This window comes from Meleagris gallopavo, chromosome 1, assembly GCF_905368555.1.
Source record: "Meleagris gallopavo chromosome 1, MGAL_WU_HG_1.1, whole genome shotgun sequence".
Classification (NCBI taxonomy): domain Eukaryota; kingdom Metazoa; phylum Chordata; class Aves; order Galliformes; family Phasianidae; genus Meleagris; species Meleagris gallopavo.
In genome coordinates this window covers 106,863,178-106,890,276 of record NC_139404.1, presented here as the reverse complement: position 1 = coordinate 106,890,276, position 27,099 = coordinate 106,863,178, and the positions used below count along the sequence as shown (strand labels likewise).

The window sequence follows — 27,099 nt, the reverse complement described above, 5'->3', positions numbered from 1 at the left end:
AAGTGTTCACAGAACTTGCATTTAAAAAAAAAAAAAAAAAAGGAAAGAGAGAGGTAACTCATTTGGAAAATTTCAGGCACTTTAATATTTATTTTAATTAGAAAATTTATTTGGCATAAGCAAAATAAAGTTTCCAGTTGTTATTATTTCTTAAATGAGTATTCTCCATTTTTAGAATATTTCCTAAATGTTTTAGTCAGATGACTATGGAATACTGAGCATAAGCACTAAATAGTTTTTTACATAATTAAGAAATGAGCAGTAGGCTGTGACTTTGAACGTTTGCAGCACAGAATGATGATTCTTCCATTGCTGAGATTCTATTAAATTTGACAATGAAAGAATTCATGGTTGACTTGCTCTTGGTGGTCTGTCAAGTCTGAAGGCAGTACTGTTTATTGAGGTTTAAAACCTCTTTACAGAAGCTAGATTGTCCTTTGCAGACTTTTTTTTTTTAATATATATTAAAATTTACCCCTTTGTCTGCCTCATCACCCATGCAGTTAAAGTATATGTAGGCGAAATATTAATCCAGAAGCAAATGCTTATGAGTGAAGTAGCTTCTGATGAATAAACTGTGAAGCTATGTTAAGATGTAATTGAAAAGACAGAAGACCTTGGGGCATGGAAAACCAGTACCTTTGCCAAACATACTTCATCATGTCCAGTTTGCCAAGTTGAGCAAATTTTTAACAGGAGGAAATAAAGGGTAGAAAGCTGCTTTTCAGAGTATAAAGTGTCTGAATGCACTGCTTACGCAGACAAATGTGACAAGGTAGAGGAGAAATCTATATTTGGACATTTCTGAATCTATTTATTGCTGGAACATTTTCTTCATAAAACCAGGCAAATCTTCATTTATTTACTTGCGTGGAAATCTTGAGGTGTTCTGCACTGTATGCAAGGGCAATTTTATTCATTACTGATGAGTTTTACTTGTTTGTCTGCTGTTATAATTATTTGAGCTGACAGTCGCTATTTAAAGCTTTAATTTCAGGTGCATACATGCTTCTAATAAAGCTAACTTCTTATTCTTCAAAATACCATTCTCATGAGTTTTACACTTTATCAAAAGAGCCAAGTCTCTCTTCTCCTTGTGTTCTTTTTCTTTTGACCTCACAACTCCTGATGTGAGGTTGGAAGGCAAAAGTTCTTAAAGACAAAAGGTATGTTTATGTGGATTTCTAGCTAAGTAAGCTAAAAAGCAAACAAGATGAAAACGATAGTTATAAACCAGTAGAAATGGGCAAAAGTTATTTTTAGAGTTGCGATCTTCAAGTCATGTGGTACTTCTCAATTTCCAGAGGGTGAAAGATAAGGGTTCATCAGTCTTAACAAGCACAGATCCATAGAGTATCATTGCGTAGAATGCTTAACTCCATCCTCTCCAACGGTATGATTGTATCATCAGTCTTCACCTAGAACCACAATATGACCTGCACTACATGCTCGTGATGTAAACAGCAAGTGCAGGACTACCCCCCTTACCAGTTCTGGAAAGTGACAGTTATGTGAGCAGCTGATCTGATTGCTCTGATCAGGGTTACCAGAGATGTAGTCGGAGGTGATCCAGCCCAAACCCACAGGGTGGTGCTGCTGGGTGGGGGGAAATGGGCTGCATCAGCCACTCTACCATCCTGAGATGCAAACTGCCATGAGGCTGCACGTGGGACATAGTGACTACGTCAGTTACTGCGGCATCTCCCAAGGACAGTTTTTTCATCTGCCCAAGATTAAAATGGATACATCAGAATAATTCTCTGCATTTTAAAAATGCTTAAATTTATACCAGTAAAAATGCTGTACATCTTCCCAGTCTCAAAATGTGACAAAAAGTTGTATGTGGTTTGCTACAGAAAGAAGAGGGAAAAGGATTAAAATGAAACTACTTTTGAAAACAAGTTGCTCTTTTATTGGATAATGCAAATTATATATGTTCTATAATTATGTTGCCTGGAGCTCTTTGTGATGTTGTTGAACTAAATGTATTTATCTGTGGGGAAAAAATAGACCTTGCTTTTTACACCTTAATAGTTTAATGTTTTATACGTACACTTTTTGATTTTTTTAAAGGCAGTATCATGTCAAAATGACAGGACGGATGAGAGATGGAATATTTTTCTGGAGCCTATAATATGCAATGCAGTTATTTCTTTTAAAGACTGGCTCCTAGTGAACTGAAGCTGGTACTCTGTCATGAAAACTTGCTGCTCTGCATCTGTGTGTGAGATCTTCACTCAGCCTGTAGGTTGTGTGCTTTTGTGGAAGCATATGAAATAGTGCAACAAATGCTAAGTTGTCTGTGATTATTTAAAAACAAACAATCAAAAAACCACAAAACAGAATCACCTCTTTTTACTAAGCAATGTGGGTTTTAATTAGGTCAGGACATTTTAGAAAGCCTAAGTTGTCACAGTATGACTGCATTATAGGTACATGCAAATACATCATCTCTTCAAAGGAAAACTACACTGATTCACAGTAACTGTTGATAGTCTTTAAAGCAATGCAGATTTTAACTCTGAAGTAGAACAAGAAGGACTGATTGGAGTGCCTGTGATATTTTGCACGCTAATTGCTTGGATGTGGATTTTAAGAAGTGAACTTTTGTTTGGGTTTCCTTTTTATCTTCCCTGACCTTTTCTTCTCTCTTTCCTTATAACTGCAGTAGCTGGGCTAGTGTAAAGGATCTCTTCTTTTTCAGCAGTTAAAAATCAGTGAGAAGACTTTAAAAACTACTAGTCATGGGCCCATCTCTGTCTATTTGGACTGCTGGTAAACTGTATGATCTAATTTAAAAAAAAATTAAATGTCATTATTTCTTTCCGTAAGCAGAAAAGGTAACGATGATGATGTCTCTGTCTTCCCACAAAATGGACATCGACTTCCTCCTCTGCCTCTATTCCCCTTGGAAAAGGGAAGATTAGCCTAACTTTTTTTTTTTTTTCAGTGGGAGTTCTGTTTCTGTAGGAGTCTGAAGTGGTATTTCAGACACAATGACTCAATTTCAGAATGTCATTTTCCAGTCTTTAAAAAAGCAACTCTCCAAGTGAAATAGTTGTTAGCTCATGTTATACATGAATTAAATTTTTATTTCTGGTATGTTTTACACTGTTCTGTTAATTATTGCTGTTATCTGTTTCATCATTCCTCATAAAATTGAACAGGAGTGCAACAGCAATCCACTGGGCTAATCTTAGTCTTGGGTATTGCATTCTCTTGTTCCAGATGTTAATGTGTGTATTCCTTGGGTGTTTCCTAGGTTTCAAAGGTACCTCCACTTATTTGGACACTGGAAGATCCAAGTATTTATGGCATTTATTTCTTTTTGAGAATATCTTTTAAAACAGAAGTGTAATATATAAATTTAAGTTAGGTATCAACATCAAAAGATTTCTTTTCTTAAAAACAAACAAAACCTCTCCATTCTGCCCTCTGTCACTTTTTAATTTCTTTTATGCAGCCCAACCATAAGTGGTCGATCATCTTGTTATGTCCCCCTATAAGCAACAGGACTACAAGTATCATGTGCAAGTCAGTATAAAACCTTAACCTGCTCTACAGGGCTACTTGCCAGGGAGCCACTGAGAGAGGGAGGTATAAATCCAATGCCTCTCCCAAAATGTGGTGCTCTTTAGTGTTATAGGGGAGCTCCTGAAACAGCTTTTATTAGCAGCTGCTAATAGAAGGTTGGTCTAGAATCAAACTCTGAATCTGTAACAATGAGAATACCTGCAAATGTTAAGAGAGCACTTGAAATCTCTCCAGCTCTGTACAGACTCAACAGGCACAGTGCCAAAACCACAGCTTTTTAACTAAACAAACAAACCAACAGAAGAAGCCCTTAGGCCATAGAACAAGGAAGTTTGTGCTTCTAACAAAGAAAAACAAAAATTGTTTTTGGAAAAGTATGGTTTGTGTAACCAACCGAATTAAAATGTTTTAGTACCTGAGGGCATGGGAATCCCTATGGGCTGTGTGCTTCAAGCCTAATTTACATGAGAATCTGTAAGACTATTTTTGACCTACATAAAACAACAACCATAATAAACCTTTATTTTAGGAAGGAGATTCAATAGGAGGTTGTCTGCTCTCAAAACATTTCTAATACTGTGAGGGAAACATCAAATGAGATTACATCAAACGGTGAAATAGAGCCCCCCTAAGGGGAAGAGCTGCATGTAATTCTATGCAACTTTCACATTAGAAAATAGACAGCATGGTATAACTTTGCATAGAAGGGCTGGAAATCATATTTATTTTTATGAAGATTGAATTAATTGTTCTTGCATATCAGATGAGACAGTGATATGTCGTTCATCTTGGCTTCAGATTTCCTCATGTACCACGGGAAGCTCATGTTTTCTTGATTACCAAGAGTTTTGAGTTAGCTGACAATAAAACATACCCTATAGAGGGCAGGACCCCAAATCTGAAGTGACCTATTGTCATTGTCCTTCATTTTGTCCTTGGCTTGACTATGGGCCTTTAGCATCCCGATACTTGAATAATTCACTCTGCTCACAGGATGCATTTGGGTGGTGATAGGTATATGGCTACTCTTTCATTGTTTTGGGGGAGGGGGAAGGATGAAGTTTGTGTTTTCTCTGCGTGTAAGATAATAGTGTGGCAAGTCGTTATGGGTGATGAGTCTCCGAAGGTTATGGGGACCCAGTAACTCCCAGTGCTGGGGAACTGTGAGCCCCTGTGGAGGGAACTTGTATGAGCTTCAGTATGCCGAAGAGCTGTGGCTATGGTGGGGAGAGGGCGGTAGCTAGAGAGGAAGCTACAAGGGGTTTGCTGTGAAATGTTCCCTACTAGCTCAATTCCAGAGGCCGCAGAGTTCTTGCAGGAATGGAGGAGCTTCATCCCTCTCTTTTCTCGTGATGACACAGTCATTCTGCCATGCATCAGTCATGTTTGCTGGTATGGCCATACAGTCAGTGTGTCAGCCTAGCACTCGATTGTAGCAGAGGGTATTGCACTTTCCATCACACCTTGTGCATTAATCTTGCATTAGTTTTACATGACAGGTGGATTTATGTCCTCAAAGCAGTAGCGTGCATGGTTGCCTCCTGGTGCAGAGGGAGATGACAGCTCAGTGGGCTCCTCGGGATGTGCGTGGTTTCTCTGCCCCTTCCCACGCCATCTCCATTCAAACACTCCAAGAAGGGAACTTCATTTACACGTGCCCTTCTGAAAGATCAGCTCTGCAGTTATCAAAAAAGCGTATTGTAAAATACTGAATTTTTTTCACCAATTAAAATTTAATTGTACAGATTGTAATACTACTTTGTATTATAATTCACATTAAAATCATGCTGGCTTTAATGAACTGCAAAATGTGGTGTAGTGGCATGATTACACCTGTCAGTCTTTGTTTAAAAAGAGAGGGATGTTTCTGATGCTTGAGACCAGGGACCAAAGCTTAAATCTCTTGATTTTAAGTGTAAAAATAATCATTATTTTTATTAAACTTAGGGTTTTAAAGCTAATCTTTATAGCTGGGGAACAATGTAAAGCTGAAAACTTTTAAAATTCTTGATCTTTTTAAAAAGATGGCCTTACTGAAATTAAGATTTTATTTTTTCCCCTATTTATGCTGTCAGCATCACATGCTTCTCCTTATTTCCTTGCAGCTTGGACAAACATGCCAGGGCAGCAAGTGTGGTAGCCAATGCTTAGGTGGGGTTGAAGCATATTGGTGTAGTGCAGTCTGGGCACCTGTGAGATGCTGCTCCTGGAGCACCTGACTGAATCCCCTCTGTGCCCTGCAGGGAGGTTTTGGTACTTCTCATAGCACCTGGAGAGAACCCTGGGTGTTGCACAGGGAGTAGAATGGCCTAAAAGTCCTTTTTCCTATTTTCCTTCAAAAGTTCCTGCCCCCCAAGCTTTTTTTTTTTGTGTGTGTGTTAGGCAGTTCATCCTCTTTATTCTTGCTCTATACGTGAAGAAATTTCTCACCAGAAGTGACCATGGGACTGCGTGCTGAGCACAGATTTTACTGCTCCTCCTTCAGCAGAGAGGAGGAGGAAAGACTGACTTTGCCCTCCTTGCTCCTACACCTAGATCATCTTGTATACGTGCAGCCTGGCGCACAGCCCTGCCTGATGTTTCTCATAAAAAAAAAACCACGTTTGTAACTATTGTTTGTGCCTTGAGTGGGTTAATACGTTAAAACCAACCAAGATGTGAATGGGAGTTGTCTGAACCTCTAGAGCAAACTAAAACAAGAATGACACGAGAAAAGCAGTCATCCATTGTTGCCTGATGATAGAGGTTTTAAAAATCAAACACTCCAGTATAGCCTGACTGTGCACAGAGAAAAACCTAATTAATTATAAATAAGATGAATAAATAATTTAATTGTATCATTTATTTTTCCTTTATAGTTTAACTCATGAAAAATCATTCCAATTAGAAATTTCAACTCAATCTGAAATGCAACGAGGCATGATGGTTCAAGATGGATATGAAGTCCTTTGTGATTTTCCTCCAAAAATGTGAGCTTGTATAATACCTAGGTGATTAAAAAAGGGGAGAAAGAGAGAAAAAAAAAAAAAAAAAAGGTTGCTGAGAGAGACAAAAACAAGCAAAATTTCCTTTGATGGTGTAACAGAATGTATTTTTAATGTATGAATTAATAAGCATGTTATATGCGATGTCCAATTTGTCAAAAATGTCTTGGTTCCCTTAGCATTCATGTTATATGCACAAAATAGATGCTGTTTTTATCATTAATTATAACATCCCATTTCCTCAAGAGTTCCTCTGCTCTGGCTGTAACTGCCTCCTTGGTATTACCACTGAGTTTTTTTTCTCATTCATTTTCAACCTTGCGCAAGCATTTATGTTGCACATGGTCATAATGAATGCAGAGGGAACCAGGCAGATTAAGTGAGAGAGTCGATCCATCGGGCTCATATCCCCTATCCTGCGTGATGCTGGCTTGCATACAGCTCTTAATATTGAAACATGCCCTGAAAAATGTCTGTTGTATATAACTACAAAAACGTTTGTGATAGCAGTATCCCTGAATCTGATTTTTTTTTTTCTTCCCCTCTACTCTTATGATTTGCTTTTAATAATTTAAAGGGTGCTACAGCTAGGAGTGTGTTTATTCCTGCATAGATCTTTGTCATTATGCTTCACAGTTTATTTTCCTCAAGTTTAAACAGGTTTGTCTGTATCTGTTTGGGGATGATTCTCAGGCACAAAATATAGTCTAATTGCTGCAAATTACTGCTTTTCATTTCAGTAAGTGATCGCTTGTTTTGTTTGTTGTGTGGGTTTTTTTTTTTTTTTTAAGTTTTTGCTGTGCATTTCCCTGTTCTCCAAGAATGATCACTACAGAATACACAACACACATATCTGCGTTTATCTATGGAGAGTTTCAACTGAATGTGTGATAAAACAAAGATTTTTATCAGAACACATTTGGAATAATGACAAGCCTATGTTCAGTGTAGATGCTTCATTTAGGCAAACATCAACCTGCTGATAAGTATTCTCTGAAGTTTGATATCCCGCCATGCTCTGTTTCTGATGCTTTTGAAATTCCAGAGAAATTGGGCTAATCTACAAAATGGTAGGTAAGTTTTGACAGCTTAACATCTGGCTTTTCAGCATGTTCAGTGGATCTCCTCTTGCTTTGGATGTGTTGTATATCAGCATTAGCTCCTGTTCTTTTTTAGATGGTATTGGCATAGCAATAGACAGTTTCTAGAAGAAGGAAAATGGTTGCACATTATACCAAAAATCTGTGACTGGCTAATCAGCTTGAGAGTTCCCAGGTATTAAGGTTTACAGAAAAGAAAGATTTAATGTGCAATGCAAATACTGTAATATGGGAAGACATTAAAAAAAAAAAAAAAAAACCACCACGAAAATAGAGTAGGAAATTGTGTGAAACAGGTAGGAGTCAGATCATTAGAAATCTCAGAAAAAATGCTGTGAGCAGCATGTAGTAATTTTATGTCCATCCCTGGAGGCGCTCAAGACCAGCTTGGATGGGAACCCTGGGCAGCCTGAGCTGGTGGGGGGCAGCCCTGCCCATGGCAGAGGTTGGGGCGACGTGGGCTGAGGTCCCTTCCAACCCAAACCATTCTCTGATACAACAATTATGGGAATTACTGTGGGAATAATTGAGGAGGGGAACAGGAAAGGTAAAATCAAAGAGACCCAAACTACCTGAAATAGAATCAGAGCAGCAACATCTGGTGGCCATTATTAAATAAAAACGAATGAGTACATATGACACTTAGGAGGGCAAAATGAATTTACTTATACATCTGCTTTAATGGTAGTGAATTATTAATATACATCCATATTCTTCAGGTGAAATTTTTAGCAGCGGAAAAATACGCGTAATTTTTTATTTTTTATTTTTTACTTTTTTTTTGTGGAGGGTGGGGAGAATCAGCATGACATTTCTTTCTACAGATTTGTTTATAGAGCGTTTGGCAGGCAGGTGTTTTGCCATTTTGACATATATATATTTTTTAAGATATTTAAAAAAAAATACATAAAAGATTCTGTAGGCTATCTGATGATATGGTGGTTTGATTAAGTGTAGTAGTGGTTTGATTAAGTGCAGTAATGAAGGAATGAGACTTAATTTGAGATCAAATTAAAAGACATTTGACTGCCTGTCTGTATATGATGATCCACTTGCTTGTTAGATATGTGACAAGCTCCAATTGTAGTTTGTGGACTGCTGGCTATTGTAGCCAATGGGAACCAGAGAACTACCTAGCACATCCTGAGGTAGACCTGAAGCTGGGGACTTGGTTGCCTAAGCCTACCTGATTGGCATCATTTTGAGTTCTGTAACATCACACCTGTTCAGAATCAGCTGTTTTTGGAAGGGAATGGTCCTCCCTCAGGTCCAGCTCTGTGTTTTTGTCTGAGTGCCAGATAGTGCTCTTTAGACAACTGAATTCTTTCCTCGTTTCAGTCTCTCCTCTTCCACTTTGTAGAGGTCAACTGCATCTCTTCCTGCATGCACTGGAGAGTTAAAATAGATAGTTGGTAGGCTACAATTGGAGTTGGACTGTTTCTGGTGGTCTTAACCATAAATTTAATTGAAACCTACAAAGAATTACACAACTTTTTATGTAACTGAAGTCTTTTTGATACCAGCTTACCCAAGATGTATTTGAGAGGCAGATTTGCTTTGTTCCCAGCCTGTTTTCAGGTGTTGGAGGATACCAAATTTTCCTTAGATCTCCGGAGGTCTTACACTAACTACGGTTATTGACATTGCAAGTAAACATTTGAACTATGTAGTCAGTGCTTCTACAGATGTTTTGCCAGACTCATTGGTTTCTGGGCATGGCTGTTTAGCAATGAAGAGTGCATACACTGACTTCAGTCAGCATTACTTCAGTTACTTCATTCCTGTATGATCCTACAAAACACAGAGATTGGATTATGTGTATGAAGAAGTTTCAGTATTCTTTTTCAGTATTTTTATAAATGACTTTATGATCATTTTCCTATAACTCTTAGGCAGAAAAGACTTTATGCAAAATTTTAATATTCCCATTTCCTTTTGAATTAAGTCTTGTGCTGTCTCTTTGTTGTACATGGAATTCCTGATGCTCAGCAGGCCAGATGTGCACATCTATGTTTAATGATTTGATAAGCCTCTTCTACCTTTTTCTGTTCTGAGTTTCCCAAGAAAAGCTTGTGAGCGTGCATTTCTGATGAAGAACTTGATGGAAAAGCATTGTGTTGTGATTTTGTTTTTGTTTTTTTTTTTTCCACTCCTCATTCAAGGCACATTTTTGCGCAAATCTGGAAAGGCTAATTTTCAGGTTATAAAAGAATCAGAATGTGGGTAGTGTGCTGTGGGGAGCAAGGTTTTAGAATTAAGTTGAGGCTAAAGGTGTACTGGAGAAGAAGTGCTAAAAAGTAGAAGCTTTTTGCTCTTAGGCTTCCTTCAGCTCTTATCTGATCCTTAGGTTTTTAATTCCAAGGGCTTATTTTGTTGGAGGTCTGAGTCTTCAGCATTTCCCTATATCATAGACTCATGAATAACATATTAAAGCTGCAAATATTTTGTTTTGTGGATAATAAAGCAAATGTGAGTTATGGTAAGTTATCCTCTATATATCTAGTTCAACAGCTGATTTAATGACCTCTAACAATAATATTAGGTCCTACTAGTAGCTAGTGCATGAAAACCTACAAAAGCTTCTCTTTAGAGGTAGTTTGTTCATGGGCCTGTGTATCAGCAGACTGCATAGTGATTCTGGTTTTATTATATGATAAACTAGTTGGGGAATAATTTTTCCCTCATACAATAATTTGGTTTGGATGATGGGAAGGGAGTTATTGTGTTGTATTTTATTTTCACAAATAAAAATACAAGAGAAAGATGTCTTCATTGAAGAAAAACCAATATAGGATACATGAGCATGGAGTTGAACTGATTGTTCTGAATTTGAATGGGATTGCTTGAAGCCTTCATGAGTTCCCCAGTTACAGGGGCGATGTTATGTCTAATAACTACTTCGGATTAATTCTGTCTGTGTACAAAGTGAGGATTGAGGGACAAAAAATAAAGTTGCTCTGATGACAGTGTACAACTGTGAAAGTGTACAACTGAGTAACGTAGATCAAAATCTTTTCTGTAAGAAACATTAAGTGGCATTCATGTATTAACAGTGGATGAAGATGTGACCAAATCAAAGCACTCGGAACAGCTATAAGTAGAATGTTGTGAAGATTTCAGATGTTCAGAATAAAAAAGACAACAGAAACATTTTACTTTTTTTTTTTTTTCTCACTTTATCTGTTTTGTGTGGATCAAGCATTCTGTAAAGAAAACTTTGAATGCCTGGAGATATTGAAGACCTTTGTTAAAATTTATAACTGAGCTTCTAATTGCTGCTATAACTGCCATCCCCAGCATGTTTTGCGTTAAAACAGCATTCTATTTATGGAGGGTGAAGATGACCTCAGAGTACTAGAGTAATGTTGTACTGAATTGGACTTTTCCCTGAAGGGTGAAAATGAATATTCTCTGTTATAGTCACAGCCACAGGAGCAGCTGAAACAACCATGGGAGTTGACTGCTAATAGGAAGGCAGATAGTATTATTGAACAGGAAGAAAATTTAAAATGTAGTTGAGACTCTTACTTAATGCTCCACTGAAAAATAGATGCTTATCTGCTAAATAAGATGCTTATCTGCTTATCAACTACCTAAGGTTAGTAAATTGATCCTTCTGTGCTTGACCTCAGGTCTTACAGCACCACAGCTTTGAGAGGCTGTTTTTGCTGTTCTGGTTTGTGGCTCTTCCATTGGCAGTGAATGGAATGCCTAATACCGCCTGAATAATTCTGTTCACAGCTTTGATGTGAGGCTGTTTTATGTCAGGCACATTTAGAGCAAGTCACTGTATAGACTGTAGCTTCATCCTAGGAGATCACTGTATATTAATTGCACACTCTGAAATAAATTCAGCATGGGCCAGGCCCTATGAGCCTTCTGGGGTCTTGGAAATAAAATTCTTGGTCTGTTTCCTTTTGTTTGTTTGTTTTCCTTCAGAGAAGTATGCTCAGTGTTTCTGGTAGTGAAGTTTTGTCTGAATCCAGCTTAATGAGTACAGAGTTGTAGGGACGATGTCCCTACTTTCAAGTGTTTCCTCCTTGAGCTTAGTGAATTTAAATAAGGTCCCATTTGTCAGAATTAACTGTAGAAGTAAATTGTTTGGTTTCTGTGTGATTGCCTCACTTGTATCTCCAGTGTCATGTTCTGGTGTGATATTTGTGAAAACACGAAACTGAAGAGAATTCCTGTTTCTTCAGTTCCAGCCCTCCGTGGCAACAGGCAACTGTAAAATCATTGCATGATCTACTCCTACCTCCTACAATGTACTGATTGAGTTGGTTGTTTCACTAATTTGTATTGGGAGAACTTGCCTTAGGTTGGTTTTAAAGCAATCTTCTAATTTCCATCCCAAATATCTTTGCAGCCACCTTTGTTCTACTAATGTGACATTTGAGCTTTAACATCCCTCCTACTTCTCCAGCATACACCCCACTGAAATAATTATGCTTAGAGGAGGACAGTCCTTATATCTTTCTATTGACTTCTGTGAATAAGGAATCAAATACCAACAAAGTTGATCAAAACCAGATGCATTTTCTTCCAAAGGATCACGGTAAACCATGAACCATTTGTTTTAGTTCTGTGTGGGATTTGCCCAGCACCTTTAGACATTTAATTTGATTTTCTTATATGCATTATTGAAATATAAATGGATTTTTTTTTCATAAAACACACAACTTTTTTCTGCCTTCTTTCAATCTCACTCTGCTTGTCTTTATAGCAATTAATATCCCATTTTATGTACCCATTCCAAAATGCAAGGAAAAGGGCTTATTTCCTTTAGTTATGTGTAAGTGTACAATTTGAGTTTACTGAGGAATCTGTCAGTGCCCTTATAATGATTCCAACCCTTAACATGGAATTGGGGCTCACCTTTGCAGTGCAGGAATGAAAGTATAATCTCAGGAAATAGGGTGGAAAATTTGTCTATGTCACTGTATTGTCTGACATTCTAATCATTTAAGCAGTTGATCAGTGTGTGTTAAGGTAGCAGCTGATTTTCACCCTAAAATGTTCCCAGTTTTACAGCTGCATTTGTTCCCTAATCAGCCCTGTTCCATTTTGTAGTTGAACTGACTCTGATATATTCATTTGTTGTACACTGGAAGAACTTGTAGCAGCCTCTTTCTGCATTCTCATTGCATAACGTAAAGGGCACAAATGCTGTAAATGTCTGTGGAAATGTTCATGAAGACATGAAATTATGTCTTAAAATTGAGTCATAAATTATCACTCAAAGGTGTCCTGTTAAGATCATTTTATCTCTTGGAAATATACCGTCATCCTTCTCCATCCTCCTGTGTCTCAACTTTGGTTTTAAAATAGCAGTAAACGTTATGCTAATACCTCCCTTAAAATCTATCCTAAATATATATGTATTCATCAGGGTAAAATGTGGTATCCTAAAACATCACTAGCACTAAGCATTAACATCAGGAAAAATGTGTATGCTCTACTTTCGTATTCTTAAGACACTCCAGCCTTGTATATTCTTTTTAGGTGCTTTGTGGCTTGGGCAGTTTTTGTCCATATCCTGCACTGAACTAAAGATAAATGTTTGATAAATGCTGCTGCTGATTCTGTTCTTCAAAGATTTGTGAAACTGTGTTATTCAAAGCAATGGGCATTCCTAAGATTCTATATTAGAATGTGATACTTGTATCATAATATAACATGAATTTCACCTTCATAACGCAACATTACAGTAATGATTTTACAAACAATAGTAACGTATCTAACACCTCTACTAGCATCTGCATGTAATGTGAATAATAACAGGATGCGTCTTCTGTTGATATGAGTATTTCTGATGGTGCCTGAGATGCTGTGTGACCTATATATGTGTCCTTCTCCCAGGTGATCACTTTTCTTTCACTGTACATCAGCCCTGTTTGACCATTGGCCTGTACTTTGCTAGGCTTGCCTGTGGAGTTTGAAGGCTCCAATCAAGCGTATATTATTAAGGCTGCCCATTGTTCTCTTTTAGATAGGCACGTAGGAATCCAGTCCTGACTTCCTCCCAGTGGCAGGAATTCATGTGGAATAAAAGATTTGGAATGAAAGCTTTGGAAATGAACATCTTTTAGTAATTTTCTGCTTCTAAATCTTTGTCTCTGCACTTGGAATAACCTAAAAGCATTTATTAATATTTGATGGGATGGTGAAAGCCCTAGGTATGTCGACCTGTGGAAGCTACAAATGTTTCATCTGAGCTTTTAAACATTCTTAGTCCCTATTCCTTAGCCAAAAGCTATGTTTCTTAAAAAAGGAGCACCTTTAAGTGGACACAGTCTGGTGAGAATACACTCCATTGCATAATTACTCTGATAATTTGTGAATAATTTGTCAGTGACACCAATATGAAAGCCTTTGCATTCAGTGAAAAAGATTTGGGGGGGGAAAAAAAAAGCTTTTTTGAAATACTGTTTGCAAAACTTTATAAGATATTGGCTCATTGTCTGAAACTACGAGGGCTGCTCTGAAAGGAATGTCTCCTGTATTATCACACTGGCCCACGATGTCAGAGGTGGATATTGGTAGTATGGCAGTAGAGGTTGAACCTTCCTGTCAGTATTCTGCAACATTTTGTTGCTGTCTGACACAGTGATGTCTGACATGGAAGTGCATATAAAACAAAGGTGTGTCACCGAATTCCTCCATACACAATACATGGCAGCCACTGACATTCATCGACTTTTGCTGTATATTTATGGAGACCAAACAGTGGATGTGAGCACAGTGGGGTAGCGTGTGGTTTGTTTCAGCAGTGGTGACAGCAACAGTGGGTCACCTCCACTGGTGCGGATTTTTACGAGCACAGCATGCAGACTCTTATTCATCACTAGCAAAAAACATAGAGCTAATGGTGGTGCCTGAATGTGTTGAAAAAGAGCGTTCTCTAGCTGAGAATTGGCTCTGTAAAACAGTGATATCGTGTTCTTTGTATATGTTGTATTTTCTATGAAAATAAACAGGAGGCATTACTTTTGGAGCGGTCTACACTTATGCTGAAAAAGGGCTTGCTAGGTTTTAACAGCTAGCAGTATCTATTAGCATGTTTTGATGGGGATGCACTCTGATTTGCTCAGTTAATGATTTGTAAGAAATTAGATTTGGGATCTGGAAGATTTGGGTTAAGGAAAGGTCAAGGAATTAAAAGATTATTATAGGCAATGAAAAACAGATGGAATACAACATTTTCAGTGAAGAGGAGTTACTGTCAGGGCAAAAAACATGAAAGGCAAAGCACCCAGGGTAAAAACAAATGTGAATTTGCCAGGACCGGCAAAACAACTGGCTTCCACATGAAGTGAGAATGAAGTACCTTCATTTTGTTTCTGCTGAGTAGGTGCAATGACCAACCTCAGAGTGACACCTGTAATATGTGTAACTGTTATGCTCTGGCCCCAGACGTGCCACTTTCCTCCACTAATATCTTTCCATCCGGATGAACTGTTCATTTTAAATACATAAAAAAGCAGCCGAGGCACTAACCTCCAGGGGAGGAAATGTGGTGAGGGACCCTGTGGGCCAGTGCTCACATGCAGGCAACACCAACAAGCAAGCAGCCCAGAGATGGGCTCATTAATCTATTCAGCCTTGCTGCTCGTCAGAGGTGAAAGTCAAACTTGCTGTGCAAGCTCTGCCAGACTTGAGTCATCATCGCATAGGGCTTGCATTAGAGAAGATTGCTGCTTGTCCTGGGAAAATTAGACAAGAGTGACAAAATCATATTTTTGTTCTGGCTGTGCTACACAAAATATTGCCATTACATGTTCGTCCTGGTATTTAATTTGCTCTGATGATGAGATGATGTATATTGCTCATTCTTAATGGGTACGTTTCCTTGGTGCTTCTGTAGGAAATTATTAGGCCAGTATTATGTAATTCTGGTTACTTCAGCCTACGTGTGTGATCTTGCTATAATGAGAGCAAGGATTAGAAGCAGTGTGTGTTCCAAGACAAACAGAACAAACACAAACTTTGGACTGACCAAGAAATAGCTTATTGTGACCTTATCCGGTGACAGGAAAATTTAGGTAAAGGTGAACCATGGCAGATTTTAACTGTAATGTCTCTACTGACTTCTTCAGAAACTCTCTGTCCTATCAGGAAGAGGATAAACTCTCCATAGTTAAATCTCCTCTCTAACATGGAAAATCTATGGGCTAAAACAAAAATGTTACCAATTCATATCTCTGTTTATTTTAGTATAGAATCATAGAATCACAGAATGGCCTGGGTTGAAAAGGACCACAATGATCATCTAGTCTCAACCTCCCTGCCATGTGCAGGGTCGACCACCACCAGACCAGGCTGCCCAGAGCCACATCCAGCCTGGCCTTGAATGCCTGCAGAAGTGGGGCATCCACAATCTCCTTGGGCAACCTGTTCCAGTGCGTCACCACCCTCTGTGTGAAAAACTTCCTCCTCATATCTAACCTAAACCTCCCCTGTCTCAGTTGAAATCCATTCCCCCTTGCCTTATCACTATCCACCCTTGAGAGGAGACAATGCCAGCTCTTACTGTAGCATGTACTCTTATACATAGTTCCAATTATACAGGATATCTAGTAAAACTGCCAATTAAAACCGCACAGTTGCATTCTTTTTTGTGTATAACTTATCTTTTAGATGTGCAACCAAAGTGATTGCAGATGAACTCTTATCTATGATTTCAGAATTGAAATCTCGTGCTATCTTTAAAACACAACTTTTTGTTCTTTGTTTTTGTTTTATTATTTTTATTTTTATTATTTTTTAATTCAGAATAAATGTGTTCTATATGATATTTGTAATTTTTTCCCTTATACCCTCATCTTGGGAGAGGAAAAGATTATTTTTAACATTGTTAACCCCCTCCCTTCTATTAGTAGCTCTGAATTTTTTTCTCATTAGCATTTTAAGTATTGTTTTCCCCAGAACCTTTCCTGTTCCATAAAGTTATTTCTTGGTTGTTAGTGGCTAATCAAACGTATGCAACCAATCTTGATTTAAAGACTTTGAGTAATTAACAGTTTAGTGACCTGTTCGTTGCATTGCCTCCATGGTTAATGATTCTGTTTTTTGTTTGTTTTGTAAACATATCTTATTTCTCGCTTAAATTTTGCTGACCTCTGCTTTCGGTATTATGACTGAAACAACTAAGCATCTCCTTTGCTTGAAGTCCTACAGATAGAATATGTACATTGAAGCAGCTAGTTCTCCATCACAGCTGAGTGCTGAATGTTTCCATGTTTATTGCTTGAGCAGTCTCTTCTTGGGTAAAATGTTAATTAAAGAGAAAAAGGGAGATTGAAAAATATTTGTCATTCATTTTCACAGCAAGGCACCAAGGACTTTTTGTTTTTCAGGTGTCTTTTTGAGGACACTCCAGTTCATGTTTGAGAAACAGCAATATAACATGAAGTAAAGTTTTTGGATTTGGTTCAACTGGCCTAAGTCTGAAACTCTGATATATTTTAGAATTAAAAACTGATAGAAATCTTTCATGCACTCTTGTGACAGTTATTTCCTAGTCCATTTTCACATTATTTTTCCCCCTACGCTCACTAGTTTATCATCCTGTTCTTTTCGTACCTTCCTGCCTTCCTCTCATCTCCTCACCCTCCCTGCATCTTCTCTTGCTAGCATCCCTTCTGCTTACATCCTTTTCTGATGAAGTAACAATAGAGTAAAATTGAAAGGATTATGAGTCCTTTATGTCATAGTAAATTACATTTTAGAAATGGAGGTGAAAGATTTATTTTGTTTTTGTGGATGAACTGAGTTAAGAAAAACAATGTGAAAATAATTTAGAGATGAAACATAAAATTGATATTTTATTTGATTTGAATGCTATCTTCAGCTTGGATCCTAACACCTTGCACTTATGAGGGACAGGGAAAGGAGTGTAAAGTTAGTTCTCTTTATTATTATTTTAAGGTAAGCAATTAATGTTGTTTTAAATAATGAAGAACACTACTGTGAAATAAAAGCCACTGTTGTGTTCAGGAAATGTTGAAATAACCTTTCCAGAATTTTAGGTTAAAGAAAAGAAAAAAACATTATTTCAGTGCTTTAAAATATTTTCTGTCTTTATCTCTTTTTTTCCCGGTCAGAGCTCTGCAATATTTGACCTAAGCTAGCAAATCCCTCCACCGTTCTCTGATCCCCCCCCAGAAGGATCCTGGCACTTTGCTGTAAAGGCACTTGACAGTTTAGTTAGCAATACCAGCTATTTCTGTAGAGGAGATGTGAACCTATGCCTATAAGCTGTATGGCTGAGGTCAACCTGCTTTGCTGTCGCAGACTCCCTGCGACTTACACTGACACAGCCCGGGTTGCCTGTGGAGAGCTGGCATCGGTGTTCAAAGATACAGTTACAGAAACCAGGATAACCTGACATACCTTAGTCAGCTTATTTTTCTGACTTACCCCCAGAAAGAGGTAGCAGAATGTAAGTATCTTCTCTAAGGAAATTCTAGATAATCTGGAGTTAAAACACCTGTTTATTTCAAAAGCTATACAGGAACTCTGGCATAGTTTTTGTATGTGTGTATAGTTTTGTATGTATGTTCCGCTCTGTAGGTAGCTCTGTTGTATGCTGAGCTGTAATGCATCAGAATGGCTGAGGCTGGAAAGGGACTTCTGGAAGACCCCTGGCCCAACCCTGCTCCAGCAGAGAGACACAGAGCAGGGTGCCCAGGCAGTTTTTGAAGATCTCTAAGGAGGAGACTTGACAGTCTCTCTGGGTAACCTGTGCCGGTGCTCTGTTACCCTCACAGCACCTAAGTGTTTTCTTGTCAAACAGAGTCTCCTGTGCCCATTTCTGCCACCTTTTCCTGGTGCTGGGCACCACTGGAAAAAAAAAAACAACAACAAACCCTGGCTCCATACTCTTTGCACATATTCTTCAAGTATTTGTAGAGATCAATGAGATCACCCTGAGCCTTCTCTTCTACAAGCTAAGCAGCTCTAGCTCTCTCATCCTCGCCTCGTGAGAGAGATCCTCCAGTCCCTTCATCATCTTTATTGGCCCTATGTGACTCTTTCTAGGATGTCCATGTAACTCTTGCACTGGGGAGACCTGAACTGAACTCAGCACTCCTGGTGTAGCCTCATCATTGCTAAGTAGAGGGGAAGACTCACTTCCCTTGACCTTTTTCTACGCTCATTATGCAGCCGAAGTTACCATTGGTTGTTCTTGCTGCAAGGATGTGTTAGTAACTCCTGTTCATCTTGCTGCTCACCAGGATCCTCAGGTCTGATGTGCCAGGTTGCTCTCTATCTGGATAGCCCCTAGCACCTACTGGTGCGTGGAATTTTTTCTCCCCAATTAAAGGACTTTGTCCTTCTGTTTACTAAATTTCATGAGCCTTCTAAGGTCCCTCTGGATAACAGTGTGACTATCTGGTGTACAAGCCACTTCTCTTGGATTTGTTTTATCAGCCAGCTTGTTGAGGGTACACTCTACCCCCCCCACCCAGACTGTTAATAAAAATGTTGAACAGGATTGGACCCACTACCAACCCTTGGGATATGCCACTTGTTTCTGGCCTCCAACTAGACTTTATACTGCCAATCACCATTCTCTAGGTTCAGCTGTTTAGCTAGTTTTCAGTTCACCTCACTGTTTGCTCATCCAGCTCATACTTCATCAGTTTCTCTCTGAAAGATCTTCTGGGAGACAATGTCATAAGCCTTCCTAAAGTCAAGATAGTCAATATCCACTACTCCTTCTATCATCTGCTAAGTCAGTCACTTCATCATAGGTTATTAAGTTGGTCAGGCATGACTTTCCCATACTGACCTCTCCTGATTACTTTTTTGTTCTTCGTGTACCTGGAGTGTTTTCTAGGATTAGCTACTTCATCATATTCTCAGGGATGGAAGTGAGGCTGACTAAGTTGGTCCTTCTTCTTGCCCTTCTTGAAGTTAAGAGCGACACATGCTTTCTTCTAATCCTCAGTCACCTCTCTCAGTTACCATGATCCTTCAAAAGTTATAAAATATGGCCTTACAGTGTGGCCAGCCAGCTTTGACAGCACTTGAGCACTTTTATCAGGGCCCATAAATTTATGTATGTTCACTGAAGTATTCCCTGATCTGATCCTCTTCCACCAAGGGTACTATTACTTACTCCAGGCTTTCCTTCAGTCCCTGGGATTCCTGAAGGCCAGTCTTGCTAGTTAAGGGTGAGATAGAGAAATCTTTTAGTACCTCAGCCTTTACCAATGAAGGTGCCTAGAGATTTGATGTCTTTTTTTGTGTAGGTATAAGACTTTCTGGTAAGAGTAAACACACTTTGGCAAAGGATTTTTTTCTGGAAGAAACATCTGTATTTAAAGATTCTGCTGAGAAGAGGGCACAGCAAAGTGATGGTTCTGATGTCAAATTATTTTTCTTACTAGATAAGAGCATCTGTTTTTCTGTGTGCTTCATTTTGGTTCCTTTTTTTTTTTTTTTTTTTTTCCTTTTTCTCATGCAGAATTTTATAATTTCCTGGGAAACTGTGTGGAATAACTCAGATTTGATACCTCTCTGTCCCTTCTGCATTTTTCTCTACCAAGTTGAAAGCAGTGTTCTTCTCACTTTGCAATGCTAAATATAGTAAAAATGAGTCAATCTACTTGCAGCTACTGGCACCCTCCGCTAGTAAAACGAAGGTGCATATCTTGAAGATCATTTTTGGCTAAAAGAGAAGTATAACTGTAATAACATGGCACTATTGTTCTATCGTGGTCTTCCTCTTTAATTAAACACATGTACATTGTTCTCTATTTCTTCTTGTCTTTTTCCCACAAACCTATTTTCTGTGTAAAATCTCTACCTTTTGAAACTTTTCTATATTGCCAAAAATCCAATTTTCTGTGGCATTTGGCCTTTAGATCAGTCCCGCTGTATTTTATGTTCATAATGAAAGGAGTTGATAACTTACACCTGTGAGTTACTGTGCTATAAATATGATCAATAGCTATTTGCATCCTATTATTTTTATCCTACTTATTTTCCTATGGGCAGGATGTAAGATTCATTGTAGTGTGTTGTGTTGACTAGTCAATAATAATAGTAATAATAATAATACAGCTTTTTATCTTGATGGTGGCTTTGTGGAGGAATTTGGAAACCATTTGTTGTATGAATAGTGATGTGAAACCTTAACACGAACACCAGTCAAGCTGCATGTATCCTTCAATTTTTTTTTGCATTGAGCGTCACCTTCCATTATGCTTAAACATGTAATGCAGCTGTGCTTTAAAGTGCTTTACTTGCTTGTATGTTAAATAATATGAGGCAGATGGATGTTTTGGCTTTCCCATGCTGCCAATGGATCGCAGGAAGAATCTAGCTTTTCTTGGAGTTGTAGTCTAATTGCTACTTATTAAATATAATGAACTATCTTACCAGTTCTACTTTTCTGCTGCAGATTTAATTAGTGTTCACCTACCCCTCCCCACCTCCAAGTCTTTTGCTAGGCTGACAGAGCTGAGAGGAGGGAAACCAAAGCAATTTGAAACCTTGTTAGAAATTTATGAAGTGCTAAAATGTTTTATTCCCAGAGGCTGGTTTGCCAGCTGTCACTGGTGAGCCATTCGCTGCCTGCCTCAGAGTGAGGATGTCTATGATAGCAGGGGGAGGCAGTAGGCCACAGCCAACATGAGCGTGTACATCGTTTGGCAGATTATACACTCTGTAATTAGCAGGAAGTAGAGTGAAACTAATTATTTTTCTCCTCAATTGGGCCAATGACATTTGAGAGGAGGATGGATGTAGTGCAGGATGGGGAAGATGCAGAGTGGCTGTGGTATCTCTCCAGCTACCGCATTGGCACCCCCTGCGCTGGTGGGGATCCCACTGCTGGCTGTGACGTGGAGCAAGGAAGAGCACCTGTACATCTCCCATGTGCACAGTCTGCAGCCAGCATCTGGAAAGTTATGTATTTGCTCCCCAAACAGTTGGTGTTGGCTTTTTTTGTTTTTTTTTTTCCCCTCCCTGTTGTGTATTATTAGCGTCGGTCTGTGAACATGATCCCTTTTGACCACAGAAAAGTTGGATGTAGGCACTGCTGTAGGCGACTCCTTGAGCAATGCTATGTAGGAAGGGGTGCAGGCTTTAGGAGGGAAAGTTGCTGTCCTTTCAGTAAATGCACAGCAGCTCTGCATATTAATCTGACGAAATGACTGATTTGGCTGAAAAGTAGACTTCCAGTTGACGATATAGGAAAGTCTATTTTGGCAAAGGAATAACAAGTCTATTAGAAGGTTTAGTGTAAATTTTAAGTTTATGTTTCTCTTACGAAAATGAAAATCAGCCTGCTTCTATTTTATAGTTCTTCTTTGCAAGTAACGCAGTCACCTCTTACCTGCACATATTGACTGCAGCTTGGACACCAGATATTTTTCTTTCCCTATAGGGCTGACCTTTAAAGTTCATTTCTATCTGTGCATTTCTAAGAGAAGACTTTTACAAGGTCAGCTCAAAGACCTTATTATTTAAGTGGAGTCACTTGAAATACAGTTCATGAAAAACATACTGCTGGAAGATGAACCACTAGAAAATGCATTAAGGGGGTTCAGAAATACAGAAATAGCTGCTGCTTTCTATCTTTAGCACTAGGTGAGCATCAGTGGTTTTAAAAAGCAAGTTATTTTTTGGCCTTGTATTTGTTTCTAATTAGATAAAAATATTGCTTTATATTTTTAGTTTCTGGGCCTAGATTCTGTTCCTCACCTCCTGGGCTATTTGATCTGTCCTTTAATTACAGTAAGAATTGTGCTTTTTGTTTTGTGTGTGGGATTTTTTTTTCTTTATTTCTTTTCTGTTTTCTTCCATCCCATCTTGTTCTAGTTCCTCAAATATTGTACTGATCATATTCTTGACACCTCTAATGGCAGACCCTGAACTCTCTTCCTAAATAGACTATTTATTTGCCTAATTGCTCTTAAAGTTAGTAAAAGCAAAAAGTGTGTAGCTTTATTATTTTATTCCCTCATTTAATTTCAAGGTGTTTTCTCCTCATTATGCCAAATAGGCCTGAGGAATACTAAGACTGTGAAAAAGAAGTGTATATTTATTTGTATTCAGAAAAAGAAGCCAGCAATAACAAGGCATTTAAGTGTTGGCTGTGTACAAATTGAACTGCATGTTCCATGCAGACAATACACATCCTTTAAGAATGATCTACTTGTAAAAATGCTTTTTTTTTTTTTTCTTTTTTTTTAAGAAATACCTAAAGACTTTAAAATAACAATTCTTTTGTGTGGGGGTCTGTGCCAAACTATGATTGAAGCAATGACTGCAGTGTAGGCAGACGGCTACTGTTGTGCTTTGCAAAGGCTGTTGCAGACCTGGTGTGGAGTGAACGGAGTTACACTTCTTTACTTTTTTGCATGACTGGTGTCAGGCTGGGCAGTGCCCATAGTTGGGTTTTCAGCTACTTCAGACCTTCCCATAAGTCCTCAAACAATTCATATAGTTTTTGCTCGTCTGCTGCCATTCCACTCCTTTTCATCAATTTTAGAATCTTTATGTAGACCTGAAAACAGTGTTGCTTCTCAATTTTTCTTGCTTAGATTGTTGCTCTTGCACTGCTTCTTGCCTAAGAATTTCCAAATGTCTATCACAGAAAGATACCATGTCTGAGTAGACCTTTGCCCTCCACAAGGAAGTGTCTTCTGTCATGATTAAAGCAATGTGTTGCAACTATAATAACTGAAAGTTAACACACGTGTTTTGCAGAAAGTCAGAGTAAAATTTTAGTTTTGGCATAATGAAATTGATCAATCTACTTTTATCTGTAACCTGAAATCCGTATGAGCCACTTTCATATACTCTTGTTTTCTTTCAATAATGTTACCTATGCTTGCTATCAGGAAAATCCCAAGTTTCAGCCCTATAAGCAATATCAATGGTAATTTCTGCATATTGCAGAACTGTTCTTCAGGTCATCAAAATATGGATTACTTGAAGAGTTTCTCCTGCTTACTCAGGCCTCCCAGGAAAAGCGAGGCTACTATCTTTCTGATCACATTTACTTTGTTACACTTAAGACCTGTTAGAGAATCATAGAATGGTTTGGGTGGAAGGGAGCTCTAAGATCATCTAGTTCCAACCCCCTCCTATAGGCAGGGGCACCTCCCCCTAGACTAGGTTGCTCAGAGCCTCATCCAGCCTGACCTTGAGTGCTTCCAGGGAGGAGACGTCCGCAATCTCTCTGGACAATCTGTTCCAGGGCAACATTTTGGATGAATAAGAGATTCATGACAGCATCTGAAGAAAGGTTGCTTGAAACTCCAAAATGGGGCTCACATATTGTTTCAAAAGTAATACTAATAATCGCATGCTATTTGATTTATTTTTGTCTGTAAGATAAACTGATTATGTTTTTAACAACAGCATTCACTTAAAATGCTTAATTTGGTATTAGTGACTGGTATAACATGATATATGTACCTTTTCCCCAGTAGATCAATCACGCTTGTTTATTAGTGAGATGTGTACATACAGAATAAAGATCCCAAGGGTTAGAATCTGGAAGAAACAAATTATTTCCAAGCTTCCTGAGGATAAGAAATACAGAAATTTAGATACTATTGAAATCCCTGAGGAAACTGTCATATTATCCTCAGAATCATGAAAGCGTCAGGTTTATATATATATAATATATGTTTGTAGTACAATGCTTCTTACTGTTGTGTTGTTATTTAACGTGATCTGAAAAACTGTTCCTATATATGTGTGTGTGTGCTTGGCTTTGTTGCTGACGAGTGTTGTGCTGTATTGGTAAATCGCTGTTTAGGGAAACAAGAAATGCCTGCTTGGTGCCTTGTTCAACCCTTCTGTTGTTTCTTATATTCTCAAATATTTATTCAGTTTTATATTAGGTAAGAGAATTGTAAAGAAAATCACATGCAAAGGTAATACCATTCCCAAGGGTGGCATTTTATTTGATTCTAATGTAGAGATGCTTTATTTCCCCACTCTCAGGGTTAGCGTTCTGGGAGGCTAAGAAGGACACGTAAGCTCATGAAAACTGATACAAAGGTCAATGTCTCCCCTTCCTCCCAGCTGAGTCCTTTATGTAATTAAATGTGCAGTTCTTAAAGCTTACCCTACTTGTTTTTTTTTTTTGTTGTTGTTGTGTGGTTTTTCTTTCTTTTTTCTTTTTTTTTGTCATCATGATTAAACATGACAACAGATCAATGGAAGAGTAAAAACAAACCATTAAAAATAGGCACAGGCTTAAGCTGGGTATTCATTTCATTGTGGAATGGTAAAGCAAACCAGAGCATTCAGCATTTTGCTGAAACTACCCGTATGTATGCTATAATGACTGATGTACAACTGGGAATTTTTAATTGAGTATTTTTAATTACAAAAACTAAATGAACATAAAGTATATGGGGAGTGGGGTGGATGTTTTGATTAGGTGGCTTTTATTCTTTTTTATTTATTATTATTGTTTTTTCAAGTCTGGGAACATGAGAACAACCAGACGAGGAGTAAAAATCTCTATTGGAAGCAACAATATACCAAGTTGTGGCTAATGCAAGCAAATAATGGAGGAAATAGAAACTTTCAGTTGTGCTGTGCTGTAACTATAGAGAAGAAATTAGGGTGATGGCCTTTGCAGGGGGATGATAATGGTGCACCTATTTGTGTGTGGGTTCATGTGCTGTCATCTCCAGCTGTGAAGCAATGCAGGTAGGCCATTAATTTGATCTAGCAAAATAATTCTTCTATTACAAAGCATTGTATGTTTGGCCATTAATTTTCCTGTTTTAGTGTACCAGCTGTTTAGTATGTACACCTTTACAGATGATGAATTAAAAAATTCCAGACTTTTTCACGAGAAACAATAATTATTTTTCATTTGTTTGTTTAATACTGCCACTATGGGAGAATAATATGATTTCTTCCTTTCTTATTTTACCGGTCAGCTGATCTTATTTATGTTTTCAGTTCATTTAAGGGAATGGTTTAAGGTGATCATAGCCAACATGCCATATACGTTTCTACTTTTCATGTTACCGTTCCCAGAATGGTAGAATAGAAATACTGATTTTCCGTTTTGTTAAGCTTAATCTTTAATGGGAGAAAAGAAAATTTCCAACTCCCTTTCTCACCCTCACCAGCTCCAGATACTTAGGAAAGCAGAAAATTCTGATAACTCTGGATGAAGAAAGAAAGGGAGAGATGAGACAGGGAGGTTTAGGTTAGATATGAGGAGGAATTATTTCACACAGAGCGTGTTGAAGCACTGGAACAGGTTGCCCAAGGAGGCTGTGGATGCCCAGTTCCTGGAGGCATTCAAGGCCAGGCTGGATGTGGCTCTAGGCAGCCTGGTCTGCTGGTTGGCGACCCTGCACATAGCAGGGGGGTTGAAATTCGATGATCATTGTGGTCCTTTTCAACCCAGGCCATTCTATGATCCTACGATTCAAAGTGAAATTCTCTGTTTTGACCATCACAATTGAAGTGGCTGATGAGCATGCTCTTCATAAATCGAGAATTCTCTATTCATACATGAAAACAGGACTTAGGATAACTGTGGTATTATTCTGTACCCTGACTTTGTTGTTAAACAACAAGGATAAAGTTTCAAATAGTACTTGGTTGATTAAAAAATAATGATAATAAAAATATATTCCTTTAACCTGAACATTGTGCCGTGGGTGGCTCACTGCTCTCTGTAGTGATACGGAAGTTATGAATTAGAACTTAACTAATGCTACTGTGTAGTCTGATATTTCTCATGATTAGTTAAGGTGTTTTTCAGTTTGCCCTTTTTGTTCGAGCTATGTGAGCAGTTTCCCCTTCACATAAAGTTATGGGTGAAATGACAGCTAGGAATCAGTACTTCTAGTCTTCAGATACTTAAGCCATCTCTTTTATTATCCTCTTTCCTCTTACACTGCTTTCTTGATGCTGAAGTGAAATAATAACAATTCCATTTTCAGGACTGGATCACATGGGAAACGCTAGTCATGTAGGTACTGAATTTCAGGAGGCTCATTCAAGTCAAAGAACTTATTGACAGTTGTAAACTTGCTGCCATGATGCTGAACAAAATGGATACATTTTTTGGTAATGCTTTGAATTGGTCATCAAATAAAAACATTTAAAATATGCAGGAAGTTCAAAAGCAACAAGAATTTCTCTTTGCTTTCTTCTACTCTGCCATAATTTGCCTTTCCTCTACAGGTAGCATTACTGGTATATCTGCAGTTGAACACACTTTCAGGAGCTGATTTAGGCAATCAGGCATGTCTGCTTATCTATCAAGTTTGTGGGAGAAAAGAAGTCTAATTTTCTCTACCTTCCGATTACCTGTAGTAACCTCATTGGTTTGTGTATATAGTCTGTCACATCTACCTGTGGATACTCACATATATTATCTGTGGATTTGTTTGTGTGATGGGAAAGCAGATTCTTAGTGGGGCTTTCCTATATTAATCTTGTTATCTACAGATACAAGAACTTTGAAAAATATAAAT

General features: G+C 38.2%; 1 protein-coding gene across 2 annotated transcripts in view; it reads left to right on the top strand.

The window, feature by feature from the left end:
* The window catches only part of DSCAM (DS cell adhesion molecule), a 441,807-nt gene that overhangs the window by 27,014 nt on the left and 387,694 nt on the right, over nt 1–27,099 (top strand). Inside the window, exon 1 of one of the 2 annotated variants that reach the window (XM_085208749.1) lies at nt 6,452–6,503. The exons of the other annotated variant lie outside the window; for it this stretch is intronic. Coding sequence (XP_085064875.1) covers nt 6,467–6,503 — 37 coding nt within the window. The 5' untranslated portion in view covers nt 6,452–6,466. Of the gene's footprint in view, nt 1–6,451; nt 6,504–27,099 lie in introns of those variants that run through there. 2 annotated transcript variants of the gene reach the window in all.